Raw genomic sequence first — 21012 nt, 5'->3', positions numbered from 1 at the left:
ATATATATATATATATGTATGTATGTATGTATGTAGTCAATATTTTCTTATTTCTTTGCAGTGGCAAAAATCAAATTTATAATTTGGAAATTGTTAGTTTTACCAAGGAAGATAAGCAAAAGTTAAGAAGAGGAAGGAGCTACTGAGTTACAAATTAAAAAGAAAATATGTAAGTGAAAAGCTTTAATTAAAAATATCTCTATTGTTATAATGGAGAAGGAGAAGGACTATTATCAAGTACTTTAAGAATGATGAGGAAAAAACACCATACAGACAAAATGTATTTTTGTGGTCATAATTCTCATCAAAGACTCAAAAGCCTTATGTTGTGTAATAAAGACTCAAGGCCAAGCAGGCATTTGGCCTACTATGCTTTGTTTGAATCCTTTATTTCCAGAGTCCAGATGCTTAGATTCACATCACTATAATTCACATTTACATTCTTCACATTGTTCTTTATCCTTAAATGTGCTGAAACAAGAACTGATTCATATGGGGAAGAATGAAAGTAATTGTAATGGACAAAGGCACTTAAGAATAAGGCTAATTTTTTGAAGTATCTGCAATGTAGCCCTGTTAGGATATCTTAGAACATAAATAGCATTTTGTTGTCCACTGTGATACTCTTGGAAAATCAACAAATTTCTGTTATTCATTAATTTTTCAAAATCACCCTATCTCTTAAATATAATCCATCAGATATATTTTACAAGTACAGTCTCATAATATTTTCATATTTGAATGTTTGGGTTTTTTGTCTATGAGAAAAAGCAAGATAAAACATTTACTTTGACCAAAAACTTAAGAATTATAAAGGGAAAGGAGAAAGGGAAAGAGAAGGCAATTGTCACTAAATTCTATTATAAAAACTACCAAAGGAATTGGACAAAATGCATTTGTATCTTTGTGCCAATTAAACTTAACTAAAACCAGAGTATCAAAACTACATTAGGTCTATTTTAAATCGCTGGTCAAGATTTATAAAGTCTCATTTCTATCTACAAATAGACATTCACAGAAGAATTGTAAGGAAAGCAAGCTATGGGGGGCGGGGATGGTGTAATATATCTTCTAATATTACCACAAATTGAGCAAAAAAAACCCACAAAATTCAAAAATTTGCTCATGAAGCCAATATTTAAGGAAGCGTGTAATATGATCTAATATGCCAGATGGGATGAAGAGGCAAAGTCATGGATAAGCTTTATAGAAGTAATTAAAACTATAAAGGACACTTAAATTTTTAAAATTAATTAAGAATATTTTTCCATGGTTATGTAATTTCCCTCCCCTCCTTCCTCTACCCCTCCCTGAGCTGATGAGCAATTCCACTGGGTTACACATGTATCATTGTTCAAAACCTATTTCCATATTGTTAATATTTGCAATAGAATTATCATTTAAAGTCAAAATCCCCAATCATATACCCATTGAACCACATGAACAATCATATGTTTTATTTCTGCGTTTCTGCTCCCACAGTTCTTTCTCTGGATGTGGATAGCATTCTTTTTTTTTTTTTAAACCCTTAACTTCTGTGTATTGGCTCATAGGCGGAAGAGTGGTAAGGGTGGGCAATGGGGGTCAAGTGACTTGCCCAGGGTCACACAGCTGGTAAGTGTCTGAGGTTGGCTTTGAACCTAGAACCTCCAGTCTCTAGGCCTGACTCTCAATCCACTGAGCTATCCAGCTGCCTCCAGCATTCTTTTATAAAGGGTACTTTAAACCATTCTCTTTGTAGGGTTTTGGGGTCTTTTTTTTTTTTTTTTTTTTTGCCAATTCAACAATAGTATAAATAAATCATCCCAACTAAACCAGAGGTTACTGGTTGAGATGTTATTCTACATGGAGTGTTCTTTTATCTTTAAATTCACTCTAATGAAACTGTGACTGGAATTCTCAGTCCTCTCTCTTCAACATAAATTTGCATTAAACATCAAAAGAAATAAATATCATTCTGGTGAGGAGGAGGTAGATGGAAAAAAAAGAAGAGATGATATTCAATACTGACAAAATGAATAGGATAAAATTTTCTTTATTTTGCCCATAAACAAATGTCAAATTTCCTACCATGAGTTTTAAAGCTATCATGTAATGAAATATATATGCTCAAGAGAAGTAGTTTGTGTGTAAATTTTAAACTGTTATATTTTTATACTTCTTCCATGACATCAAAAAAATTATCTTCTAACAAGAAAAAAAAATCTTTCAGTTTTATCCTTCACCTTATGAGGAAAAGTATTATCCACCCCGTTCTAGAATATGATCCAGTTTATGATCTCCCTGAAATGGCACTTCTGGTTAGAAATTTTCTTTGTGGTGCTTCATGACTCTTTCATGGAAGCTGATATTTTCCCAGTCTAACAGGCAAAACAAATGCCAGTCAAATACAAGAACACAGGAAAATTAACTATTGTAAGAAAAATCCTATACCAGATGGTTGGCCATCAAAAACCCAGTTATAATCCCAGAACCCTGGCTAATAAAATCCCTGGTTAGAGAAAGGTGATAAACCTGGATTCTATATCTGATAGGCAACTATAGTCTATGACCAAGGACAAAAAAACCATAGAAATCTCATTCAAAGTATTTTTTCTTCCCTTATACTTCTTCTACTTTCAAAAGGTAAGATTTGGCTAGCTCATATATATGGAAGGCATTGTCATTCTTCTTTAGCTTCATTTGAATTCCAATGCTATCAAATGGCCTGCAAATACCTAAGTAGTTCAATGTCTCCATGATCTCACCAATGTGGGTATAGAATCCAGTAGTTACTGATCACAACTCAGCCAACCCTTCCCATCCTAAGTTAATTCTTCTTCTTCATATTATCTTAACAATTCTTCACAAGACATCCACCCATCATGCTGCTGACTTACTTTTTGACTCTTGACATTGTGCAATGAAGAGCTGTAGTTTGTCCATTTCCCTTCTTACAACACAATAGGCCTAACTCTTTTTCTGGTCATAAAGAAAATTTTTAAATGATAGCTCATTGAATTTATCTTTTACACTATTTTGAATATGCAATTCATTATTGGTAATATGCTTGAGCCTATATTATACCTGCCTTTGCTCTTTGTGTGACCAGCAATTTTGACTTCTTAGATATAGTATTATTCAATGGCTTATAATCACAGAGCATCACCAAAAGAGATAAGACAATTTGTCTTTTCCATTTTCTCAAACATTTAAAAGTGTTAAACCTATAGGAAATGGTGATAGCTCCTAATAAAGTCTCTTTCTTTATCCGTTTCTATGAATAAACGTAATATATTTACAACCAAGGATTTATGTCTCCAGATATAGTAGAGACTAGTGCCCATGGCACAGAAGAATGGTGAACAGATTCATGAATAAGATTCTTAATTAAATTTTTTTCTGTAAAAGATAAGTACCAAGTAAGACATAGAAAACATGATGAAAAAGGAAATGGACAGTTTTTATTGCATTAAATTTTTAAAGTTTGTACAAACAAAATGAATAGAACAAAGATTAAAAGGGAAAAAACAAATTGAGGAGAAAATGTTTATTGTAAGTATCTCAGACAAAGGCCTACTCAAAAATATAGAGAACAAATTTATAAAATACAAAGCATTCTTCAATTGATAAATGGTCAAAGAATATGATGAACAGGTATCTCTCAGATGAAGAAATCAAAACTATCTATAGTCATATGAGGTAATGCTCAAAATCACTATTGATTATAGAAATGCAAATTAGAACAACTCTGGGATGCCATCTCATACCTATCAGTTTGACTAAAATGACCAAGAAAGAAAATGATAAATGTCAGAGGGGATGTGGAAAATTGGGACACTTGACAGAACGGAACTGTGAACTGATTTAACTATTCTGAAGAACAATATGGAACCATGCCCAAAGGGCCATAAAACTATGCATATCTCTTGACATTAGCAATATCACTACTGGGTCTGTATCACAGAGATCAGACATAAGGGAAAAAGACCTACGTGTACAAAAATATTTTTAGCAGCTCATTTTGTAGTGGCAAAGAATGGAAACTGAGGGATCAATTGGGGAATTGTTGAACAAGCTGTGATAGACAGTTGTAACGGAATACTATTACCATAAGAAATGATTAACAGGATGAGTTTGGAAAAACCCGGAAAGATTTATATGAATTAATGCAAAATAAAGTGAGCAGAACTAGAACAGTGCATACAGTATCAAAAATGTTGTATGATGATCAACTGTGAAGGACTAAACTACTATCAGCAAAACAAGGTTCCAAGATAACCCCAAGGGATTCATGATAAAAAAAAAAAAAATGTTATCCATAGCCAAAGAAGAAACTGTTGGAATCTGACTGAAGATCAAAAGCATGCCATCTTTCACTTTATTTCCTTCATGAATTTTTTATTTTATATGCATTTTGTGTTCTATAACAGCATGGGGAATATGGAAATGTGTATTGCATGAAAGTAATGATATAACATATCAAACTATTTTACTGCCTCAGGGACAAGGAGGAAGAAGAGAGAATCTAAATTAAAAAATGTCAGAAAACAATTGTTAAAAATTGTTTGAACATGTAATTGGGGGAAAAACGTTGAAAAAAAGATAATCATCTGTTATGCTGTGATATCCTTATGATAATATTTAGCCCCAGAGTATAAATCATAATACAAATCATAATACAAGCACCTAGGTGGTAGACTTGAAATCAGGAAGACTCATCTTCATGAATTCAAATCCAGCTTCAGACACTTACTAGCCTTGTGACCTTGGACAAATCAATTAACTTGCCTCAGTTCCATATCATAAACTGAGCCAGAGAGGGAAAGGGCAAACCACTTTCTCTGTCAAGAAAACCCAAAAGAGGTCATGATGTGTAAATAGAATTAGCTCAATCCCATTAATAGTCAAAAATCTACTCAACCCAGGCGTGCTAATGATGTCACTCCCACCTCCCTTAGCAGGGAGGGGAGACGAGTTACCCACACGTGACAATAAGTAACAAATCAAGAATAAGGGACTGCCCTTTGGGCAGTCCAAATCAATGTAGAAACTGCCATTTGTCCATTTGAATTAGAGGTGGACCACAGGAAGTGATGAAAGACACATTCTCTTTAAGTAAGTGAGTGAACTTCCTGTGGGGGCAGTTGCCGTCTGGAACTGGAGGAAGAAGCATCTCCTGAGACCACAGACAGCTTACACTCTGTATTGTCACGTGGGTAAGTTAGGCTGGCTTCCTTGGCCTAGCTGGGCCAATTCTAAACTCTGCCTATCTGGCTGTTGGGCCTTGTGGCTTACAGCTTCATTTATTTAGCCTTCTAACCTCCCTTTTCTCTTTATTCCTACTTTTTACCTACCAGATTGTAAATAAACTCCTCAACCCGATGCTGACTTGGGTCTGATTTAATTACGGAATCAACCTGAATTGTTGATTCCTGGCGGCCACATATTTTTAATATATAGCTATAATAACTAAATTTTAATTCTTACAATGAAGAATTGAACATGATTGGAAAAAACCGCCAAACTACAACACAAATAATAATATTTATTACATAATATCATTACTTAATAATTGCAATTATAATTACTTAATAATTATAAAAGATAATTTGAATTCAAATTTATTGATAAATAAAAGTTACTTTTAAGGAGCAGAAAATCTCAGATACATTCATGCATATGTGCATGCATTCAAACGTTAATTACCCATTATGTGTAAAGCACTAGGTTATTGGCAGGGGGCTTTCAAAATGGCAACAACATCCCCTACAATTTGGTAAAGGAGATGTGATAGATAAATAAATTTAATAGATGGTAGAAACTGATGTTTCCAAAAACAAGCCCAAAGAAAATGCCAAAATGGCAATAAACACACCATCAGAGTTGACAAGAAAAGTAAAAAAAGATGCTAATTTTAAAATAAACAATTCTATTCTCTAGCTATTCAACCTGTATTTTTAAACAAACCAAAAAAAAAAAAACACAAAAAAATGTGGTCTCATGCTTATCTTAAGTGATTATCCTTTTATTAAATTCTCATATAAAAATCACAAACTTTTTTTTTAAAGAAAAGGTACTCTTAGGAATTCTAGTTTTTCACCAAATAGGTTTTCTTAAAAGTCAATTTACAATTAAATCTTACCAGAATTTAATTCTTGTAATTCTGAAGTCCAAGTTTATTGTGCCAGCATTAGTAGTAAGAACAGAGACAGGCAATCTACCCGACAAGAAGTAATAACAACTCTAGACTAAAAACTGGCAGATAGTGGAGTGAGACCAGGGATGTCTAAAATTCTTGATCTTTTTTCCAGGTACAGTAGTCCTACAACTCAGAATTCTTAAAATGAGACCTTTCTCCCATTGCCGCCCCCCCCAAAAAGAATGAATGAATGAAAAGAAAAAGGGAGGAGGATGAAGCCAAATTCTGACAGTTCTACTAGCAAGACTCTCTGCCTGTCAAGTACAGAACGCTAGCTGACTCTTATTTGTAAATACTCTCCTGCGATTCCCATACTTCATGCTAGAAATAAAAGCGGTGATGCAAAGCCCTGATGACTATGCTTATGTGTGTATGTGTGTGTGTGGGGGAATTAAAAGGGGGGTTAGGAAGGAATATCTATATATGTGTATTGTTTCTGTTTATGTCTATCTGTTTTTCTATCCATTTAGAGGTTCTTGTCAATTTTTATCTAAATTCTAAATCTCTGTAGAGAAAGACATATATACATACATAATGGGGAAATAGGCTTCTTCCTAGCAGCATACAAACACAGACACACACATACACCTGTAGAAAGACAAGCATATGTCTTCCTATATGTGCATGTAGAAAGACAGTGACACATATATCGCACACACATAGAGACATGCACATTTATACATTATACGTGTGCATTTGTTTTTCTGTATGTATGTGTATGTATTTGGAAAAATATATTTATATGCATGTGTGTGCTCATAGCTATAGATAGATAAATATGCATGCATACATGTGCATAGAGACATATATATACTATCTGTAGAGATGTGTTCCTTCCTAATGCCATATACACACACCCAATATGCATATGTGTTTATATGACACATTTATCTTTCTACATGTATATATAAGTAGGCAGTGTTAGGAAGGAATATATCATGAGAGAATGTGCATAACTAAATCTATCGATATACAGATAAAGATAGGAATAGATAGAAGGATGGAGAGACAGATATTGAGATTGATATATACACATATGTGCACACAGACATATATACACACATCCATGTATTCCTTCCTAATACCTCACATACATATACACACTGTCATCAGTAAAATATATGTATATGTATACATGCGTATGTATGTGTATGTGTGGATGCATGGATAGATAGAAAAATGCTCAAGCAGTGTTAGAAGGTACATACATACACACACACACACACACGCACGCACGCACGCATATCTATGTTCCTTCCTAATATCATTTAAGCATTTTGCAAGCTCTTCCAGGCTATTCCAAGATTGAGTTCTAGCTTAATTAGGGGGGAAAAAAAGCCAGGGCTTAGATTTTAGGCATAAGCTACCTTGGGGAACCCCCAGAAAAATATCCATTTCTCCTAGGCTTACTAATAGAAGATAACATTAACTAGGCAACTCACCCATGCTCATTTTGATGGGCAGGTTCTCTCTACTTGCTGCTTCCACCAGGTGTCTCCTAACTTCCATCAGAGCTTCTTTGTGCTTGGTGGTCAATAAAGACTCCCAGAGGGCTTTGGCTGGTATGTCACTGCAATAAAACCACAAAGAACACTGGTTAAATTTCAAGTATGTAATAAAAGGGGTGAAAAGCACAGTTGTTTTTTTTTTTTAAATCTAAACTATTAATAATGTTTGCTCTTCACCTATTTTGAATCAGTGTTTATCATTGAGTAAGTAATGAACCCATCCTAAATCATGAAATAGATATAAAAAGGGCAAGGAAAAAAAAGGAAGAAAAACAGGATGAGGAAGAAAGAGAGGTAAAGAAGTAGGAAAGAAAGGAATGAAGGAAAATAATGCCATATTAGAAAGGATTAGAGTGAGGGAAATGGGACTACTTAATTTTTAAAAAATTTAAAAAGGGGAATCAAAATGAGAGTACCTGTAAATCAACTAATTGTTAATGAGCCATGAAAGTTCAATGCTTATTTAATGAAGCTATTTATTAAATCATTATTTAATAAATTTAATGAATAATCACTTAATAAAATTGAGGCAAACAATTTTTCAAGTGGCAAACTTCAGAACTGAGTTTTCCCAAAATGTCTAGGTTGTTCAATGTCAGAAAAGATTATTTCTAAGAACCCAAAGAAATCAGCAAAATAATTAGTCTCAACAAGGCAACTATTCTCTGCTTAGAAAATACTTAACAAAGTCCTTTAATAGACTGACTCACTAATGAATAAAAAATAATAATTATGCTATAACAATAGCTTCAAACTCTGTTGACTGTCACACTATTGGCACTATGACGGAAGGGTGATATTTCAACAAATCTCTTACAATTGACCTTTCAGAAAAGGCATGAAGTTTAAGATTATGCTAGGCTTATCTGAGCTCATTTCCTCTGTAGTTCTCAATCTCAGCAAGTGCCATATCCAATTTGTGAAGGAGTACAGTGTTTTTCCTGGAAGAATGATGACTGGATGCCAAATATACACATTTGGATTTGCTTTTTTTTTTTTTAAATGGGGCACAAAAGAACAGATGACTTCTGTCCTCTTTCAGTGGCTTTTCCTTTTTCAAGTCCCCAGGAATATTTCCTGTCATCTAGTTTGCTTGAAAATGTTCTATTTAATTTTTTAAATGACCTATTGGAATGTAGTTTGGCAAGAAAATAATAATATATAATAAAATAACTTTCAAGGTTAAATTTAGATTAAGATTTAATATTTTACAGTGAAAATGAACATTGACCTTTTTATTAAAAAAAAAAACCCTCTTACACTCTGTCTTAGAATCAATACTGGGTATCAGTTATAAGACAGAAGAGAGGTAAGGGCTTGGTAATTGGGGGAAAGTGACTTGTCCAGAGTCACACAGCTACAAAGTACCAAAGGTTAGATTTTATCGCAGGACCTCCAATCTCCAAGCTTTGCTTTATAGACAATGAATCACCTGAATCACCCCCTAACATTGACCTTTAGCTTTTTAAAAACTACTTATAGCTTCAGGTACCTGATAATCTAAATAGCTAATATATCATTTAACACATATTTATTAAATACTAACTATGTGTTCTGGAGAAAAAGACACAAAGAAACAGTTCTTACCTTCAAGGAATACAAATTCTATGAGGGACAACATGTACATAAATATATATATGTATATTTTCATATACATATATATACACACATAAGTCTAAGATTATATAAAATAAATACAAAGTAATTGGGAGGGGGTAGACAGAGTACTAGTAGCTGAGCAATCAGGACAAATTTATGAAAAAGAATAATTTCAGTTACGTTTTGAAAGAAACAAGGATTTCTAAAAAGTAGAGGTGAGGAGGAAGTGCATTTCAGATGTAGGAAAGAGCCAATTCAAAAGCAAAAAGAAGAGAGTATAAAGAGTAGCAAGAAGGTCAGTCTGGATGGACCAGAGAGTGAAGGATGAGTTATGTATAATAAGGTTGAAAAGGCTGTTTGGGATTAGAAGGGCTTTAAAAGCCAAGTAGAAAAGGCAGCTAGGGGACTCAGGGGATAGCCAGGCCCAGAGCCAAGAGGTCCTGGGTTCAAATCTGTTGTAAAACACTTTCCAGCTCTGTGGCCAAGTCACATAACCCCAATTGCCTAGCTCTTACTCTTCTTCAGCCATGGAACCAATATTCAGATTTGATTCAAAGGTAAGGCTTCTCATCAGCAAGTAACATGTGCAATGGGGACAAGTTAGAAGCCTTCCCAATAAGATCAGGAGTGAAACCAGGATGCCCATTATCCCCACTACTATTTAATATTACACTAGAAACACTAGCAGTAGCAATTAGAGAAGAAAAAGAAAATGAAGGGATTAAAGTAGGCAGTAAGGAAACTAAACTATCACTCTTTGCAAATGATATGATGGTATACTTAAAGAACCCCAGAAAATCAACTAAAAGGCTAATGGAAATAATTAGCAACTTTAGTAAAGTTTCAGGGTATAAAATAAACCCACATAAATCATCAGCTTTTCTATATATTTTCAACAAAACTCAGCAGCAAGAGTTAGAAAGAGAAACTCCATTTAAAATAACTCTAGATAGATAGGAAACTATCTGCCAAAACAAACATAGGAATTATATGAACACAACTATAAAACACTTTTCACACAATTAAAACAAGATTTAAACAATTGTAAAAACATTAACTGCCCTGGGTAGGGTGAGATAATAGAATAAAAATAGCAATGCTACCCAAATTAGTCTACTTATTCAATTCCATACCTATCAAACTACCAAAAAACTTTTTATAGAATTAGAAAAAAATTATAACAAAGTTCATCTAGAAGAACAAAAGATCAACAATATCAAGGGAAAAAATGGGGGGGGGAGATGTGACAGATGGGGGCCTAGCAGTACCAGATCTCACACTGTACTTATAAAGCAGTGGTCATCAAAATAATAGAGTACTGGCTAAGAGACAGAAGGATAGATCAATGGAATAGACTAGTGGTAAATGACCTCAGTAAGCTAGTGTTTGATAAACCCAAAGATCCCAGCTTTTGTGATAAGAACTCACTATTTGACAAAAACTGTTGGGAAAATTGGAAAACAGTATGGAGAAAATTAGGTTTAGATCAACATCTTACATCCTTTTCCAAGATAAATTCAAAATGGGTAAGTGACTTAAATATAAAGAGTGAAATCATAAATAAATTAGGTGAACATAGATTAGTATACCTGTCAAATCTGTGGGAAGGGAAGGAATTTAAGACCAAGCAAGAGATAAAAAAGATTGCAAAATGTAAAATGAATGACTTGGATTATATCAAATTAAAAAGTTTTTGTACAAACAAAACCAATGCAACTAAAATTAGAAGGAAAGCAACAAGAACATTTTTATGAGAAAACTCTCTGTCAAAGGCTTAATTTCCAAATATATAAGGAACTAAATCAAATCTACAAAAAAATCAAACCATTCCCCAATCAACAAATGGTAAAGGAACATGAATAGGCAGTTTTCACATGATGAAATCAAAACTATCAATAAGCACATGAAAAAATGTTCTAAATACCTCCTGCTTAGAGAAATGTAAATTAGAACAACTCTGAGGTACCACCTCACAACTAGCAGATTGGCAAAGGAAAGTGATAAATGTTGGAGGGGATATGGCAAAATTGGGACACTAATACACTGCTGGTGGAGTTGTGAATTGGTCCAAGCATTCTGGAAGGCAATTTGGAAATATGTACAAAGGGCTTTAAATGAATGCCTGCCCTTTGATCTAGCCATACTACTGCTGGATTTGTACCCCAAAGAGATAATAAGGAAAAATACTTGTACAAAAATATACATAGCCGCGCTCTTACTGGTGGCAAAAAATTGGAAAATGAGGGACTGTCCATCAATTGGAGAAGGGCTGAATAAATTGTGGTATATGTTGGTGATGGAATATTATTATGCTGAGAGGAATAAAGAATTGGAGGAATGTCATTTGAACTGGAACAACCTCCAGGAATTGATGCAGGGCAAAAGGAGCAGAACCAGAAAAACATTGTACACAGAACTGAACAATCGAATGTAATGGACTTTTCTACCAGTAAAAATGCAATGACCCAGGACAATCCAGAGGAACTTAGGAGAAAAAACACTATTCACATCCAAGATAAAGAACTGTGGAACCAGAAATGCATTAGAAAAATATGTGATTGGCCACATAGTGCGATAAGAATGTGATTAAGGTTTTGATATTAAAGAATTGCTCTACTACAAATATGAATAACATGGAAATAGGTTTTGAACAATGATACTTGTATAACTCAGTGGAACTGCTTGTCAGTTTTGGTAGTGGGGAGGAAAAAGTAGAGGGGGGGTCATGAATTATGTAACCATGGAAAAATATTCTGAATAAAAATTTTTTAAAAAGGTAAGGATTATTAAAAACAAACAAACAAACAACAATAAAAAAAAATAGGGAGGCTGTAAACCTGAATGCCTAAAAGGATTTTGGTACCTTGGAGAGAAACGTGGATGAGTTTGGGTGAAAGATAATGAGCTCTACTGTGGCAACGTTGAATTTGAGATACCTATAAGCCATCTGGTTTACACATTTAATAAAACCTTTATCATTAGCATTTTCCATTAATACCCACAAACTGTTTCAAGGACTGATGAATAAATACAGAGTAGGAACATATGTAAGGCATGGATCTTTAAATAAGGGGATGGTAATATGTTCACTAAATCCCAATTCTTACCTTTTTACCAAATCATTCTTCTTCACTCATCTATTTCCTTTACCAAATTCATCCTTTTTCTCTCTCATTCAGTGTCATGAAAGGTGAGAGAACAAAAGAGGAAAGAATGCTACCTCATCTGAAAAATTAAACATTATGATCTTGGGTATCAGTGGTTGAAAATGGGTGAATCCAATTCAGGTGATCATTGCATATACTACTGAAGGCAAGAATCCTTTAGAAGAAATAGAGTAACCCTCATAATCAATAGAAGAATAAGAAGAGCAGTACTGAAGTTAATCTCAAAAAAGACAAGATGATATTTATTTGATTCCAAGGCAAATCAGTCAACATCACAGTAATACAAATCTATGCTCCAACTCTTGATGTCAAAGAGGCCAAAGTCTATGAAGACCTACAACATCTAGAAATAACAAGAACAAAAAAGATGTCATATTCGTCATAAGGAATTGGAATGACAAAATAGGAAACCAAAAGATAATTGTACTTTCTAGCTGTATGACCTTGGGCAAATCACTTAACCCCAACGAACAAGCCCTTAACACTCCTGTCTTAAAATCAATTCAGGGCAGAGGCTAATAGAGTTTTGTCAGTTTATTGCTGGTCATAGCAAATGCTCTTTTTCAACAATCCAAAAGGCAATTCTACATATTGAAAACACCAGATGGTCAACACTGAAATCAGATTGATTATATATTTTGCAGCCAGAGATGGAGAAGTTCTTTACAGTCAGTTCAAACAAGACTGGAACTGACTGTGGCTCAAATTATGAGCTTCTTATTGAAAAATTCAGACTTAAATTGCAGAAAGTAGGGAAAACCATCTGACCAAACAGGCATGACATAAATAACATTCCTTATGAATATGGAGTGGAAGTGAGAAGTAGATTTAAGGGATTCAATCTTGTAGCTAGAGTGTCTGAAGAACACTAATGTTATAGGAGGCAGTGACTAAAAATATCCCCCCCAAAAAAGAAAAGCAAGAAGCAAAATGGTTATTTGATGAGGCTTTTAAAATAGCTGCATGGAATTAGACTTCCTGGTTAAGATGGCGGCAGAGTAAAAAGCAGCTGCTTAACCTCTCCTAAACCATACATGTTGGACTCCTCAAGAGGACATAAAAACAAATCCAGAGGAACTAAGGGACCCCACAATAGGGCGCAGCATTGGAGGTACGTGGAATTGGGGCACTTCCATGCTATAAAGGGGTGAAACAGCTCTCACTAAAATGCGAGCTGAGCAACCCCCTCCCCCACCCCACCCCACCTACAGTGCCAAAGCCAGCTCACAAGAGTTAGGGCAAGTTTGGGGCACGAATTAAGTCCTTGGCAGCTACCTGGGGTCACCAGGGCCTGCTCCTGAGAGCAGCAATACTTAAGACCCGAAGAGGCAAAAGAACGCGTGTACTTTGAACACAGACCCTGAGCGCAAGTACAAGTGAGGACTCGGATCCTGAGCGCAGGTGCATACCTTGGCTGGGGACCCAGTGAAGAGGGGTGCACGACTGTGAAAACAGCGCCCAGAGACTGTTAAAGGAGCTTCAGGCAGAGGAACAAGCAACGGGATCACCAGTAGGCCGGACCCTGAGAACAACTAGACCTGAGACCTCAAGTGCCTAAAGGGCACAGACAGACCCTGAGTGTGAGGATAAACCTGAGAGGGCACAGGGCTAACAATGGCAAGCCAGAGACAAGAACCCCAAAAGAGAAAGATCATCAAGAAGAAATCTGTAACACTGGACAACTTTTACACAGATAAAATCCAGACAACAGAGCAAACAGCAGAGGAGAACAAACAAGTAATCATATCCAAACCTTCTCAAATAATGAAAACTGGCCACAAGCTATTGAAGAGTTCAAATCTGAGATGATAAGAAAGATGGAAGAGATTTGGCAAGAGAAGTGGGAAATAGCTCAAAAGAAAATTAACAGGTTAGAAGACAGAAACTCCCAAATGGAGAAAGATGCCCCCAAAATCAAACGAAATGGTAAGCAAATTGGAAACCAAAATCTAGCAAGAAAATAACAGTTTAAAAGGCAGAATTTCACAATTGGAAAGTGAGGCAAGTAAATTGAAGACCAGAAATGACCAGATTGAAAAGGAAAACCAAAAGATTATAGCCGAAAACCAGTCCCTAAAGGCAAGAATTGAGCAATTAGAAGCTAATGATCTCTCAAGAGAGCAAGAACAAATAAAACAAGGTCAAAAGACTGATAAAATAGAAGGAAACATGAAATATCTCAATGAGAAAGTGACAGACCAAGAAAACAGGTCTAGAAGAGACAATCTGAGAATCATTGGTCTTCCTGAAAAAGCAGAAATTAATAGAAATTTGGACTCCATACTAAAAGAAATTATTCAGAAAAATTGCCCTAAAGTTCTATAACAAGAGGGTAATATAGACATTGAAAGGATCCCTAGATGGCCCTCTACACTAGACCCAGAAAAGACAACCCCCAAGAATATAATAGCCAAATTCAAGAGCTTCCAAGTAAAAGAAAAAAATTTTACAAGAAGCTAGAAAGAGACAATTCAGATATCAAGGAGCACCAAACAGGATCACACAGGATCTGGCAGCCTCCACACTAAAAGACCACAAGGCTTGAAATATGATATTCAGAAAGGCAAAAGAACTGGGTTTACAACCAAGGATCACCTACTCATCAAAACTAACTATATACTTCCAGGGGAAAGTTTGAGCATTCAATAAGATAGAAGATTTCCAAGTATTTGCACAGAAAAGACCAGGACTAAATGGAAAGTTTGATATCCAACCACAAAAATTAAGAGAAACATGAAAAGGTAAATAAGAAACAGAGGGGAAAGAAAGAAAAGTTGTATATACCTAAAACCATCAACAAGCATCATATGCAATGGGGATAAATTAGAAGCCTTTCCAATAAGATCAGGAGTGAAACAAGGATGCCCATTATCACCTCTATTATTTAACATTGTACTAGAAACACTAACATCAGAGGAGAAAAGGAATCGAAGGTATGAAAATAGGCAATGAGGAGACTAAGCTATCACTCTTTGCAGATGATATGATGGTATACTTAAAAAATCCTAGAGAATCAACTAAGAAGCTTGTAGAAATAATCAACAACTTTAGCAAAGTTGCAGGATACAAAATAAATGCACATAAATTATCGGCATTTCTATATATTTCCAACACATCACAGCAGCATGAGGTAGAAAGAGAAACACCATTTAAAATCACCCTAGACAATATAAAATACTTAGGTATCTATCTACCAAAACAAACACAGGAGTTATACGAAAACAACTACAAAACACTTTCCAAACAATTAAAACTAGATCTAAACAATTGGAAAAACATTGATTGCTCATGGGTAGGATGAGCTAACATAATAAAAATGAACATTCTACCCAAATTAATTTACCTATTTAGCACCATACCTATCAAACTACCAAAAAACTTTTTTACTGAATTAGGAAAAACTATTACAAAGTTGATCTGGAATAACAAAAGATTAAGAATATCAAGGGAAATAATGAAAAAAATGTGAAGGAAGGGGCCTAGCAGTACCAGATATTAAACTGTACTATAAAGCAGCGGTCATCAAAATGGTATGGTACTGGCTAAGAGACAGAAGGGAGGATCAGTGGAATAGACTTGGGGTAAGTGACATCAGCAAGGCAGTGTATGATAAACCCAAAAAGCCCAACTTTGGGGACAAAAATCCACTATTTGACAAAAACTGTTGGGAAATTTGGAAAACAATATGGGAGAGATTAGATTTAGATCAACATCTCACACCCTATACCAAGATAAATTCAGAATAGGTGAATGACTTGAAAATAAAAAGGGAAACTATAAATAAGTTAAGTGAACATAAAATAGTTTACTTGTCAGATCTCTGGGAAAGGAAAAATTTTAAAACCAAGCAAGAGTTAGAGAAAATTACAAAATGTAAAATAAATGATTTTGATTATATCAAAATAAAAAGCTTTTGTACAAACAAAAACAATGTAGCCAAAATCAGAAGGGAAACAATAATTTTGGAAAAAATCTTTATAACAGAAAACTCTGACAGGGGTCTAATTTCTCAAATATACAAGGAGTTAAATCAATTGTATAAAAAATCAAGCCATTCCCCAATTGATAAATGGGCAAGAGACATGAATAGGCAATTTTCAGATAAAAAAATCAAAAGTATCAATAAGCACATGAGAAAGTGTTCTACATCTCTAATAATTAGAGAAATGCAAATCAAAACAACTCTGAGGTATGACCTCAGAACTACCAGATTGGCTAAAATGACAGCAGGGAATAGTAATGTTTGTTGGAGGAGATGTGGCAAAATTGTGAAATTAATGCATTTTTGGTGGAGTTGTGAATCGATCCAACCATTCTGTATAGCAATTTAGAACTATGCCCAAAGGGCTATAAAAGAATGCCTGCCCTTTGATCCACCCATACCATTGTTGGGTTTGTACCCCAAAGAGATCATAGATAAACAGGCTTGTATGAAAATATTTATAGCCACGCTTTTTGTGGTGGCAAAAAACTGGAAATTGAGGGTATGTTCTTCAATTGGGGAATGGCTGAACAAATTGTGGTATATGCTGGTGATGGTATACTATTGTGCTCAAAGGAATAATAAACTGGAGGAGTTCCAGGTGAACTGGAAAGACCTCCAGGAACTGATGCAGAGCAAAAGGAACAGAGCCAGAAGAACACTGTACACAGAGACCAATACACTGTGGTAAAACAGAATGAAATGGACGTCTGTACTAGCAGCAATGCAATGACCCAGGAAAATTCTGAGGGATTTATGGAAAAGAATGCTACCCACATTCAGAGGAAGAACTACAGGAGTGGAAACAGAAGAAAAACAACTGCTTGAACACATGGCTTGAGGCAGCCATGATTGGGGATGTAGACTCAAAACTACCACATCAATGCAACTATCAACAATTTGGAAATAGGTCTTGATCAAGGACACATGTTAAAACCAGTGGAAATACGCCTTAGCCATTGGGGGGGGGGGAGCTTGGGGGGTGAAGGGGAAAGTAAGAGCATGAATCATGTAACCATGTTAACTTTTCTAAAAAATAAATATTAATAAATGTTTATTTAAAAAATAGCTGCAGGTCTTAACATCATCAATAACGATGATAGTGTGGTTACCAGTCTAACACCATATAACCTGGAAAATGAAATCGAGTGTATCTCAGAAAGCACTGTTAACAAAAAGGCTAGTAGAGGTGAAAAATTTTTAGATGAGCTATTTAGAATCCTAAATGATTATGCTGTTAAAGTGTTGTACTTAATAAGCCAGCAAATTTGAAAAACTCAATAGTAGATACTGGATTGGAAAGAATTGGTTTATTTCTCAATCCTAAAGAAGAGCAATGACAAATGTTCATACCAAACAATTACACTCATTTCACATACCAGCAAAGTTAAGCTTAATATTCTGCAAGTTAGGCTTCAACAATATGTGAACTAAGAGTTACAAGAAGTACATGATGCTTTTCAAAAACACAGATACTAGAGACCAAATTGCCAGCATGCATTGGATTTTGGAATAAGCAAAGGAGTTTCGGAAAAGCTTCTTCTGCTTCAGTGACTACACTAAAATCTTTGACTATGTGGATCACAACACAAAATGTAGCAAGTCGTCAAAGAGACAGGAGTACCAGATCATATTACTTGTCTCCTGAGGAACCTATATGTGGACCAAGAAGCAATAGGAGAAACAAAAATAGAGCAACTGATTGGTTTAAGAGAAAGAAAGGAATACAATTGTTACCTTGTTTATTTAACTGGTATTTAACTGGTAAAGTATATCATGCAAAATGCCAGACTGGATGAATGGAAAGCTGGAATTAAGATTGCTCAAAGAAATATCAACAATCTCAGATACGCAGACAATATTATTCTGAAGGCAGAAAGTGAAGAATTAAGATGCTTCTTGATGGTGGTAAAAGAGTAGAGCAGTGATGGGCCAACTTTTTAAAGAGGGGGCCAGAGGAAAGGAAATGCTCATCTGTCAGTCTGTTTCTAAGGCAACTCTTTCGAAGTTTCATTGTATTGTATCCTACTCATTGTATTTGTTAGATTAGGAATAATGTTTGGTGGCCAGATAGAACATTTCACCCCCCCCCCCCCAATCTGGCTTGTGAATCATAGTTTGCCCATCACTGGAGTAGAGAATAAAAGCATGGCAACTAGCTCCATCACTTCCTTGAAAAAAGAGGGAGAAGAAATGGAAGCAGTGTCAGATTTCATATTCTTGGCCCCAAAGATCACTGGTACACAGCTAGTGTGAAACTATATAGCTATGAAACTAAAACACATTTGCTCCTTGAAGTAAAACTGTGGCAAATCTATACAGCTTGCCAAAAAGCAGACACGTCCCTAGTTTCTGCCAGACTGCTTTCTAGTTTTCTTAATAGTTTTTGTAAAGTAATGTGTTCTTTGCCTCAGTAGTTGGGGTCTTTAGGTTTATAAAACACCATGTTGCTGTGCTAATTTTCTTCTGTATATTTTGTATATAATCTATTCTACTGATCCCCTTCTCTGTTTCTTACCCACTACCAAACTGTTGGGTATTTTTTGTTTGTTTTTTAATCTTTACGTTCTACATTAGAATAAATACTATGTATTGGTTCCAAGGCAGAAGAGTGGTAAAGGCTAGGCAATGGAGGTTAAGTGACTTGCCCAGGGTCACACTACAAGGAAGGTTTGAGGTCAGATTTGACCTGCCAAACTATTTTTGATGGATACAGTTTGTAGCAGAGTTTAAGATCTGGTCTTGCTAGGTCTCCTTCCTTCCCATTTTTTCCCCATTGATTCCCTTGATACATTTGACTTTTGTTCTTCCAGATGAATTTTATTGTTATTTTTTCTAGCTCTATAAAATAATCCTTGAGTAGTTTGATTAGTACAGCATTGAACAAGCAAATTAATTTAGATATTGCCATTTTAATTTTATTGGCTTGGCCTATAATGAGTGATTAATATTTCTTAGTATAATTTCAAATTGCTTTCCACAGTGATTAGGCCAGTTCACATATCTACCAACAATGCGCCAATGTGCCTGTATTTCCACAGTATTTCCAATACCTATTTTTCCATCTTTTGGCATCTTTGTCAGTTTTCAGGGAATTAGAACAAACATTACAGTTTTTATTTGTTCTCTTATTGGACAATATGAGTCGTTTTTCGTATGATTATTAATAGTTTGTCATTCTTCTAGCAATTGTTTTTTTCATATACTTTGACCACTTATATATACTGTGGGTAATGACTTCTGATATTATATTTATATTTGTTCCTTATATATTTTGGATATAAGACCATTATCTGAGGCAAACATTTTTTTCCCAGTTAACTCTTTTTCTCCCTCTTCTAACTGCATTCATATTATTTGTTATTCCAATTTCTTTTAAAAAAGTAATCCTTCCTAGTGGGAAAGCTCATTCTTTCTATATACTATCTGGTATAATATAATATGATGCATGTATTTTTTTTATTTCTGCCTACAATCAAAATGTTTATATGCCATATGTATTATATATGTAAATATAAATGTATAATGTTCTTTGTACAAATAATATTTGGTGGGAATGGAGCCTACCCTTCAGATATAAACTGGAGATAATGTTTCACATTTAAGGGACAGATATTAGGAAAATAGCTATTAAATCATTTCCCCCAAACTAGCAATATTTAAGGAGATAGATGAATATAATTCTATTCCAGTACCTCCTCTCTTGAGGAGGGTAAAGGGACTGGCCCATTGGCCCCAATTTCCTGTTTCCCTCTGGGCAGGAATCAGAGCTTCACTCTTGGAGAAGGTAGATGAGATTCAAAGATAGTATTTCCAATTCGGAATTCATTTCTAGCATTTCTTTGAGATTTTACTTTTTTCTGAATCCTGAGAAAAATTAATCAAGAAACTTGGACACAATACTTTAATTATCCTGCAAGAACTGAAGATTATAATCAAAGTAAAAATATAATTGGTTAAAAGGAACCTACTGATGTCAAGCCAAAAGCAAGATAATTCTGATATACAAAGTCAAAGATTCAGGTTAATATTTCCAGGAGCCAGGATAGGATCACATAAGAAAGAAGCAGTCATAGTATAACTTGTTAATCTTGTTAGAAATTACTACCATGTTATAAATGTATACTGCCATGTTATAAATTTATTTTTGTGTCCCTGTCTGCTGCTTACAGTAAGTCATTCATCCAAAATAAGATGAACATCAATACGTTCATATGCATTATATTGTAATCTTTGGATGTATTCTAAGAAAACATATTTTGGAACCAGAATAAGTTCTTATACTGGCCATCTCTCAAAATATGATCCAGTATTGTCCAATTAACCTTGAAAGGAGATCTGGATATTACATCGGTCAACTATTACAATAATATTTACCACATTTCCAATGTTTGAAGTCACTATAGTCTACAGTTCTTTGATAGTACTAACTTTTATACTTTATTTTAAGAATAACTTTTAATCTTAAATATTTGTGGAATTACTTTTCAATCTTTAAATTATTTTAATTTTGCATTTAGTTTGTAATAATGGTCCCTTCTTTAAATGTTTCTTATTATCAAATTTCAACATGAG

The 21012-nt window shown here is 34.7% G+C and overlaps 1 protein-coding gene across 1 annotated transcript in view; it reads right to left on the bottom strand.

Moving 5' to 3' along the window:
• Positions 1-21012, bottom strand: part of SCFD2 (sec1 family domain containing 2) — a 428420-nt gene that overhangs the window by 355777 nt on the left and 51631 nt on the right. The window contains exon 3 of the mRNA XM_044681730.1: positions 7624-7751. Within this exon, the coding sequence (XP_044537665.1) occupies positions 7624-7751 (128 nt within the window). The remainder of the gene's footprint in view (positions 1-7623; positions 7752-21012) is intronic.

Source organism: Gracilinanus agilis, chromosome 6 (assembly GCF_016433145.1).
Source record: "Gracilinanus agilis isolate LMUSP501 chromosome 6, AgileGrace, whole genome shotgun sequence".
In the NCBI taxonomy this organism is placed as follows: domain Eukaryota; kingdom Metazoa; phylum Chordata; class Mammalia; order Didelphimorphia; family Didelphidae; genus Gracilinanus; species Gracilinanus agilis.
Note: the sequence above shows the minus strand (reverse complement) of the source record. Positions and strands in the feature narration are given on the sequence as shown.